At 41.9% G+C, this 10,671-nt stretch overlaps 1 protein-coding gene across 1 annotated transcript in view; it reads right to left on the reverse strand.

Moving 5' to 3' along the window:
* Positions 1–4,420: 4,420 nt before the first annotated feature.
* Positions 4,421–10,671, reverse strand: part of LOC143298620 (uncharacterized) — a 10,672-nt gene continuing 4,421 nt past the window's right edge. The window contains exons 2-4 of the mRNA XM_076611501.1: positions 6,384–7,341; positions 5,453–5,687; positions 4,421–4,437 (exon numbers count right to left, since the gene is read on the reverse strand). Coding sequence (XP_076467616.1) covers positions 4,421–4,437; positions 5,453–5,687; positions 6,384–7,341 — 1,210 coding nt within the window. The remainder of the gene's footprint in view (positions 4,438–5,452; positions 5,688–6,383; positions 7,342–10,671) is intronic.

Here is a 10,671-nt window from a genome sequence, read left to right on the forward strand (position 1 = left end):
CGAAACCGGACATGATGAAATCTTAAAAGAAGAAGAAAAGTGATTGCTGTTGTTTCAAGTTTCAGTCTCTCTCATTTTCTGACTCTATCTTTGAGTAACAAGTTATATTTGAATTTTCGAATCACTATCGCTCCATAATAATAATAATAATAATAATGGATACTTATATAGCACACTATCCAGAAATCTGCTCTAGGTGCTTTACAAAAACGCTTTTGATAACATAAAACATTATATCTATGTTACATACACACACCAAAATGTGACCACACACACACACGCGCACGCACGCACACACACACACACACACACACACACACACACACACACTGCATACATACATTTTAACATACATGTGTATCTAACAGCTACCCTAACACATACGCACACATAGGCAGGCACAAACTTACATAGACACACGCACACACAATACACATTCATATACATGCATGTAGTTGTGGACCTGCCACAATTGAACTTATTGCTGAGGGAAAAGGTGAGTTTTGAGACGAGATTTAAAAGATGCGAGGGAATCAGAATGACAGAGGTTATCAGGGAGCTTGTTCCACGTCTTTGGCGATTGAAAAGAAAATGATCTGTGTCCATAGGTCTTACTTCTGACGTGAGGTATCCTGAGAAGTCGAGTATCAGAGGAAGAACGGAGCTGGCGAGACGGGGTATAGATATGGATGAGTTCAGAAAGATATTTGGGGCCAGATCCGTTGACTGCAGAAAAGGTCAGAGTGGATAGCTTATAGTCTATTCGATCAGAAACAGGCAACCAGTGGAGAGACTGAAGGAGAGGAGAAACATGGTCAAATTTAGAAGCTCTGCAAATGAGTCTGGCAGCGTTATTCTGAATTCTTTGGAGTCTGTCTAACAGGTATTTGGGAAGGCCGGCCAAAAGAGAGTTGCAGTAATCCAATCTTGAGAGAACCAGAGAGCATACAAGTGTCTTGGTTGCATCGGTTGAGAGATAGTGGCGGATAGAGCTGATTCTACGCAGTTCCATCTGTGTGTGTGTGTGTGTGTGTATTGCAAATTCAATCATTCCAGTCGTGCCCACTCCCATCCCTCTTCATCTCCTTTTAACTCTCCCTCACCGTTTTTTTGTTTGTTTGTTTTTTTTTTTTTTTTTTTTTTTTTATGGGGGGCGGGGGGGGGGGGGGGGGGGTGTTCGTCGAAGCCCAACAATGATTATTCTCATGTGCTGATCAGTGTGTGTGTGACTTTTCTTATCCCGGCGTGTGTGCCAATTCATGTTCTTTTTCCTTCCTGTTCGTTTTATTACTGAAGATAGAGCAACTCACTCACAATGAAGTCAGAAACATCAGAAATGAACAAGATCGGGTTTTTCGTTTTGTTTTGCTGCCTCAACTGTCCGTGGGTGGCCCCAGAAGCGGTAATGATTTCCTATGACGTAAAGGCTGACGTAAACGTTCGCTGGCTGTCGCTTTTGACTACACACGGAAGCTCATGTGGGTCGTCCACGACCCATACCTTTAAAGAGACAAAAACCTGTATATTCCTCCAAAGCTTGTGTGGGTCGTGCACGACCCATACTTTGTAAAGAGACAAAAACCTGTATATTCCTCTAAACCGGCTTATAACAAAATATAGAAAAGGAAAACATATCGTAACAACTGATTACACACACATGCGCTCCGGCGCACACGCACACACAGACTCACACAAACACATGCTCACGCATTCACACACACGCAGACACACACACGGCACGCACACACACACACACACACACACACACACAACTGATCACACACACAAACGCATAACACCACATGCACATATATACAAACCCTACTTATGCACACAGAGATAGATATATAGAGAGAGACAGACAGCGAGACACCGAGAGAGACAGAGACAGAGACGACTCAGCATCCTATCATGACGCACAATCACACAGGTGCATGCTATTAGAGAAAGGGATGGAAGGGGGTTGTAGCTGAAGACAGGCGAAAGGGACGGGGTGGGGGTGGCGGAAGGGGAGCGGGGGGGGGGGGGGGGGGGGGGGGGATTGGGATCATGTGCTTGCTGCACTACACGACTTATTGTGGGTTCAGCTGTTTTATCTTGTCAGTGGGTTTTTTTTTTACAGTCGTTCCCCCACCTTCCTGAATTGGTGGAAAGTGGATCGGGTCGGGCCGACACCCGGCGGTTCTGTCTCCCTCTTTCTCTTGGGATCATGTGCTTGCTGCACTACACGACTTATTGTGGGTTCAGCTGTTTTATCTTGTCAGTGGGTTTTTTTTACAGTCGTTCCCCAACCTTCCTGAATGGGTGGAAAGTGGATCGGGTCGGGCCGACACCCGGCGGTTCTGTCTGTCTCCCTCTTTCTCTCTCTCTCTCTCTCTCTCTCTCTCTCTCTGATCACGTTTCAGGATACATTTCGGGCAACCCGCACACACATATGGTAAGCAAACAGTTCGGTCCGGCAGTGGGCGCTGTGAATGAGTGAGTAGATGTCATGGTAGAAAACAGTATTTTGAGTTTTGTTGCACTGTTACTTATGGGTCTGCCTTCCTCCCGAAATACATTGCAACAAATAAAACCATCTCCGTGGAACAAATGTGTCACAGTATAGTTGAGAGAGAGAGAGAGAGAGAGTCAAGTCAAGTCAGGTTGAGTTAAATCTTTTACTCCAAAAAGTGAGACATATGGGGGTAAAATAGCGTGACAAATGATAGTAGCCTGGTGACATACAATTAGCCTACACAACGCAATAAGTTGTATTATGTGCATTTGAAGTAAAAAGAACAAAACGAACAATGTTTTTAATAACACGGACCCACTGACCTCCGCTTAGGTGGTTAGGATGCTTGACTTTCGGATGGGTAAAAAACCGAGTCCCCTCGGCAATAAGAAATGTGCTTCAGTGCAAAATTATGTCGAAAAATCCACTTTGATAGCATTGCGAATGCAGGTGCAGACAAGAAAATATGGCGCTGCACAGGCTTTGGAAAAAAATCAAAAACACACAAAATCTGCTTGACGGAAAAGTAGTTTTTCTTCAACTTATATTGTACAGTGAAACGAGGTTCAGTATATGTTAAAAAAACAAAACAAAACAAAAACAAAAACAAAAAACAAGTACCAATTCATCCTTTTTAGACTGAAATCAGCTTCATCTTAAGCTTCATTCAACATATCATTTCAAAAGGTCAGGTGTAAAAAAAAAAAAAAAAAAAAAATGTTATGAAAATATACTTATTCTGAAGATTATTTTCATACATCGGGTAATTATAAAACAGACTATTTTCATTCATTTTGGCATTTTGGTTATGCAATGTACGTATTGGTCTGGCAGTGTTTGATTTATCTTGATTTTAAATGTATCATATTATGTCGAACGTATTTCAGACTGATCAGACCAATGAAGACCAACTATCCCCAACGTACGTGATGATATTGATAAATATAAGCTTCTACTAACTACAAGTGAAATTTATAAATCGAATTGTGTAAATTATCAGTTTTTCAACACGACGTCGATTTCAGCAGAAATCGAGCAGTCTGTATACTGCTTTCAGTATAAATGAAAATTTACAAACAGCACACAAAATTAAACTCATAGGAAGTAAGACTTTAATAACTTCAGATTTATGTTTACAAAGTCGTTGCGAAACCAGTCCCTATCCTCATCATCCACCACCCCACAAAAATAATCATTGATTCAACAATCTTCTCAAAGTATTCTGGTTATCAGTCGGTAACATTACTGTTACTATTACATTACTATTCGGTAACAATAAGCAAAATATGGTTCTACCGATATGATCATAGGAATTTATTTTTGAGCTGGTTCAGAACTGTTTCAGCTTAATTTCAGTTACGATAATAACATGTTTATTCTTCTTCTTCTTCTCTGTCTCTCTCTCTCTCTCTCTCTCTCTGTCTCTCTCTGTCTCTCCGTCTCTCTCTCTCTCTCTCTCTCTCTCTCTCTCTCTCTCTCTCTCCATTATATCGGATTTTCGCCCCAGAAATCGAACTAACTGATATGAACCAGCATTAGACTTTGAATCGGACGTGGTTTGGGTATTCACGATATCTAAAATTATGATTCATTTTCCTCTAAAACGCAAAGAGACTATTAGAATTTTTTTTCAAGAAAAAAGATAATAATAATGATACTACTACTACTACTACTACTACTACTACTAAGTATTGATAACAGATTTTTTTTTAAGCTTCCGAAGCTGTAAATCATACATAAAACTCGATGTGGCGATTTAAAACCCAAGTAAAGTAGTAGCAGCATGTGAACCCGTTTCTTTCACAATGGAAAGAAAGTGAGAAAATTAATATAACCATTGCCTTCAGTGACCAAACAGAACAGGGAAATGGAACATACAGCGTTTCGATAAAAATAACAACAACAAAGTTCTATCAAATCAAATTACCCAGAGTTCTCAGCTGACAGTGATGGTCGCATCAATTTTGTCACCTTTCATGGCAGAATTTCATCAACATAATGATGATTATTGTAAAATTATACCAAATCAATGTTGGTCTTCCTCGGACATCCCAGAGCATGGAACAAGCACACATGGGTTAGACAGACGGTTCAAATTCAGAATGCTATGAAAGTAGTTTGATGAATTTTATATCGACATTGCATTGAAAAAAAAAAAAAGGAAAAAAGAAAAGAAAAGAAAACGGTTTATTGCTTTGTTTTTACTGTTTTGATTAAAATGTACAGACAAATTGATAACATAAACGTAAAAAATCTTAATGGTTTCAGGACAGGCTCGTTCGCACAACAATCGCCACAACTGTTTTGAATGTCATAGGTGCGAACACTTTGTACAATATGTGAAGAAGCAAATCAGATGAGCATTTTATATGGAAATTCATGTTTGTGAGATTATTTGGAACATGTTAAAAAAAAGTAATGAATATATAATTTTAAATTACAATAACCGTTATCAATTTCATACAGTCTGGAAATACTTCATGAAAAGAAACTATTTTTCGAAATCGCTAAATGGAAGGTCAACATGTAAAACAAAAGAGCGCGCATGAAACATTGCTTACATTTCATAACTGAAAAAAAAAAAAAAGATTCACACACACACACACACACACACACACACACACACACACACACACACACACACACACACACGCAAAAAGCCAACGAACTTGACAACACCTCCTGAAAATTTAACGTCACACCTATATGCTTGTTAAACCAAACGTTTCTGCTTCTGTATTGCACGTACCTTTGCCGGCTTTGCATGTGACATCGACAGTTGTCGTTGACGGATAGAGAAAAAGAAAGTGCATTTCAGTATCACTGTTATCTTGCGCCTGATAATATGTCATGATTTCAAAATGAAAGCCGACGCCAAAACTGATCATTATCAAAGCCTGCCTTTTTTGTATTTAGTTATCAGATCGAGCTTATCCGTGTAAAGAAAGCAGAAACCTTGCACGGCATTTCGCGTTTCCAAGTTAGCGCCACGTGCTATCAGAGCTTGAGCAGCATAAATGTCATTATCAATACAAGCTAAATGTAGAGGCGTGTTGCCGTCATAATCACGCGCTTCAATGATGGCGCCCGCCTCCAGTAGAAGATCAAACACTTTCCTGGATCTCGCAAGGATCGCTGCATGAAGAGGCCGCCAGCTTCCCATCCCCCGGCTGTTGATATCGGCACCTCTCTTCAAGAGTATATCAAAAATTTCCACTCTGTTATTCAAGCAAACAAGATGAAGAGGGGTGTCACCATGTTCATCTTGGGCGTGAATGTCAGCATGGTGATCTATCAGAAGACTGACATGCTCTTTTGAGCCTAACAGTACAGCAATGTGCAAAGGGGTAAAACCGCATTTGTTTCTCGTATTGACGTCGGCTTTGTTTTTCAGAAGGATTTCTGCAACTTTCCAGTCTGAATGTGTACAAGCAAAAGAGAGGGGAGTGTTTTTCGTTAGGTTACTAGCGTTCACGTCCAGATCATGTTGGAGAAGCAAGTTTAGGAGCTCTACACTTCCTGCATTGCTTGCAGCAATGTGAAGACAAGTGTTTTCTCTTGCATTCCAGGCATTGATTTGGGCCCCGTTCTCTAACAGGATTTGCACTATCTTCGGACTGTTAACTTGGCAAGCCAAGTGCAATGGTGTGTTAGAATCGTCCGTTTTATCGTTGACTTTTACACCACGTTCTATGAGCTTGTTGACAACTTCGCTACTGTTTGCTCTAATTGCTGCGAAAAGAGGATTGCTTTTTGTATCGACACGAGCTCCATTCTGCAGCAAGAAATCTACCAGATCACATTGGTACGCACTCTTGCTAAGAGCTGTGTTGTGATATTTGTCTTCAGCATTTATGTCAGCGCCCTTTTGAATAAGTATTTTTACAATATCAAGGTTGCTAGGACTCGACATGCCATTGGTTTGGTCATTGTTTTCTCGCCGGGTTTGCAATGTTCGATTACTATTGGCTTGGCATGCCCAATGCAGTGGTGTTATTTGTATTACATTTCTATCGTTGACTTGGGCACCATTGCTCAGCAGAATTTGTACTATCTCAGTACTATTGGCTAGGCATGCTAAGTGCAGTGGTGTGTTTTGCATTACATTTCTATCGTTGACTCGGGCACCATTCCTCAGCAGGATTTGTACTATCTCAGTACTACTGGCTAAGCATGCTGCGTGCAGTGGTGTGTTTTGTTTTATATCGCTGGTGTTGACGGGGGCCCTGTTCTTTAACAGGATTTTCACTATCTCGGGAGAATTGGCATGGCATGCTAAGTGCAGAGGTGTCATATTTATTCCATCTACAGCGTTGACTTTGGCCCCTTTCTCCAGCAGGATCTGCGCTATCTCAGGACTGTTAGCAATGCATGCGAAGTGCAAGGGTGTACCGGAATAATCCTGACCTCTATCGTTGACTTGTACGCCATGCTCTATGAGCATTCTAACAATTTCACTTCTTTTCGCTTTGATTGCTGCGAAAAAAAGTTTGTTTCTGGAATTGACTTCTGCTCCGTTTTCCAGTAAAATCTTCACCATGTGCTGATCACCACGGAAAAGTGTGCTGGTAAGAGCTGTGTTGTGTTCAACATCTTCAGCATTCACGTCAGCACCGTTTTCAATAAGATATTTTACAATTTCAAGGTTATTCGGCCTTGACATGGCAACATGAAGGGGAGTGGGTCCTCCAGTACCCCTTGCGTTCACTTGTGCTCCACGCTTCACAAGCATCTCGGCGATTTCATAACGACCACTGCAGCAGGACACATGCAGTGGAGTAAACTGAGCCACATCCCTTGAGTCCACATCCATCCCATTGTCAAGAATAATTTCTACAATCGGTCTGTGTCCACCACATACAGCTTCATGAAGAGGTGCACCCGTGTCTTTAAATGCGATACGTGGATCGTGCTGTAGCAAATATTTGACTACCATTTCGCTTCCTGCATTACATGCTACTCCAAAAGGTGTCATCTTCTGCCAGTTTTTAATATTTAAATCAGCGTTTTTACAAACGAGTTTTGCAACAACGTCAACGAAGCCAAAACGACAAGCATAATGCAGTGGTGTCATTCCGCGATGGTCCGCTGCATTAACGTCTAGTTCTATGTAGGGCTCGTGATCATCTTCATCTGGAGAATGCCCAGACAGCAGTACGTCTAGAACACCATAATCCCTGTGGCAGACTGCACTTATCAGCGGTGTGGTGCCTTTCTTATCAGCTATGTTGGCGTCAGCACCGCGTGCTATGAGAACTTTGATCACTGGTAGATTCTGCTTGCTACAGGCCCAAAACAGAGGAGTGAGCCCGGACGCATCCACAACGTTGATGTCAGCCTTCTTGTCCAGGAGAACCTTTACAACATTAACACTGCCAAAGAGACATGCGTAATGAAGAGGCGTCTCTGAAAGAGGCGTCTTTGTATTGACATCGTATCCTTCAGCCACAAGACGCCTGATGACATCAGCATTTCCATTTATACAGCCTTCAAACATTTCCTCATCAGAATCAGGGCTTAGTGTTGCCGAGTCTGCACGGTCATCGGGAAGAAATTCATCTGGAACAAACATGCGCCATGCTAAGTAATCTCACTATATTCCTAGATGTTAATCAATATCAACGCCTGCTTTCAGAAACCAGTTCCATTCATTTACAACTGACAATTGCCAGTCCGAATCTGTCAAACACCTTTAACGATGGTCTGTTTTAGGTCCCGTACTCATCATCCTATATGCTGTTCTAGTGGAGTGTTGGCCTGGTGGTAAGGCGTCCGCTCAGGGAGCGAGAAAATCTGAGCGTACTGGTTCTAATCCCACAGTCACCAGTATTTTCTCCCCCTCCACTAGACATTGTGTGGTGGTCTGGACGCTAGTCATTCGGATGAGACGATAAACCGATGTCCCGTTTGCAGCATGCACTCAGCGCACGTTAAAGAAACCACAGCAACAAAAGGGTTGTCCCTGGCAAAATCATGTATAAAAATCCACTTCAATCGGAAAATAAATAAATTTGCAGGTAGAAAAAAAAAAAAAAAAAAAAATGATGGCGCTCTCAGTGCAGTGGCGCGCTCTCCCTGGGGAGAGCAGCGCGAATTTCACACAGAAAAATCTGCTGTGACAAAAAGAGTAATACAAGACAACACATTACTGGAATCATCAACCACCGCAGTGCCATCATTCGTCCGCCGATGACACTTTGCTTCAGAAAATCAACACCCCCGGAAATTGCATTATCAAACTTGAAAGGCATCTTCTTTTCTAAATAATCGGTTTCGGAGAAGAAGAGTGAACAGAAGGAGGGAGAGAAGAAGAAAAGAACGACGGAAGGAAGGGCAGAAAGAAGAATAAAAGAAATGTCACAAAGATATTCATATACATGCAGCTGTTGTTCTATTCTGCACCAATAACGGTGGTACCTTGTTCTGTTGCTTTTGTTGGGGATTCCACCACCACCACCAGCAACAACAATAATAAACATTGGCGGCGGCACCACCACCACCACCACCACCACCAATAATAATAAACAACGGCGGCGGCGGCAGCAGCAGCACCACCACCACCATCAACAACAACAGCGGCACCACCACCACGACCACCACCACCAACAACAACAAAAACACCAACACTAACAACAACAATAGCGGCGGTACCATCACCACCACCAACAACAACAACAACACAATCACCACCACCGCCACCAACAACAACAGAGGCGGCACCACCACCACCACCAACAACAACAACAGAGGCGGCATCATCACCACCACCACCACCACCACCAACAACAACAACAAAAACAGCAACAACAACTGCGGCGGCGGCACCATCACCACCACCACCAACAACAGCAACAGCGGCACCACCACCACCACCACCAACAACAACAACAGCAACAACGACAGCGGCGGTGGCACCACCACCACCACCACCACCACCACCACCAACAACAACAACAGCAACAACGACAGCGGCGGTGGCACCACCACCACCACCACCACCACCAACTACTACTACTACTACTACTACTACTACTACTACTAAAGATTCTAAAGATGGGGGAAAAGGAAATCATGGCAAGTTCTCACATTTCTCTTCTCTCACTGTGTGGAAAATCTCGGTAATGAAGCACAAACTCTACATGGTCACGACGTTTTATTCTTCTCCTGTCCTCAACATTGCCTACACAACTTATTTTATGCTCTGTACTGAGGAGAAAGCAAGAAAAAAGGAAGGTGAAAGCAACAATGATGTCATAATTCCAAACTGTCTTCTCCCCCCCCTCCCCCTAAATATTATGCACATCACTCCCTTCACGCTCTTTTTCCACCTCATCCTCCCTTTCTTCTTCCTTTAATTACACACACACTATCATTTTGTATGATGATATCACAAACAATACACACAGTTCGTTTGTTGTTGTTGGTTTTTTTTCTTCAGTTTTTGTTTCCCCAACTAACCCTGGCATACTTCATGGATCTTAAAAATGATATATTTCCTTTTCTATATGTGTGTTCACACGGTTCACAATGTTTGACTCGAGAGATAAAAAAAAAAAAAAGAAAAAAAAAAAAAAAAAGAAGTAATCCAAGCCTACCCAACCCTGATGAAATTTTAGCCGTGGAGCTTGAAAAGGGTCCATCACACGGACCACACAGATGTGGCAAACACAGCATCAGTGTTTGGCATTACCCTCACTCGTTCCCCCTCCTCCCTCTGAAGCCTATTTATTTGTGTTTAATATTGAAGATGACATGACAATTTGAATACTCGACATTATTAATGTTTGCTATAACCACGTCACACATTTGAAGGAGAAAAAAAACCCCAAAAAACAAAAAACAAACAAACAAACAAACAAACAAAAACAAACACCCAATAGAAATGTTTAAGGTAATGGTGGAGAAAGGGAATATTTCTCTTAAATAACAGAAACTATAACTGCAATTTGTTATAGTGTTCTCGTTTCCATTGTGCATCTGCATGTGGAGACAAAGAAACCTCTCACTAAAAACTCAGTGGAAAAGGAAGAGTATCTTCAAGAGTTGTTGGGATTTAGGACTGCGAATGTCAAAAGATTGAATCATATAATAACCATGACTCAACATTACTTTACACAACCCCAAACACACACACACACACACACACACACACACACACAGTGATGAAATATGTC

This window comes from Babylonia areolata, chromosome 24 (genome assembly GCF_041734735.1).
Source record: "Babylonia areolata isolate BAREFJ2019XMU chromosome 24, ASM4173473v1, whole genome shotgun sequence".
NCBI lineage: Eukaryota > Metazoa > Mollusca > Gastropoda > Neogastropoda > Buccinidae > Babylonia > Babylonia areolata.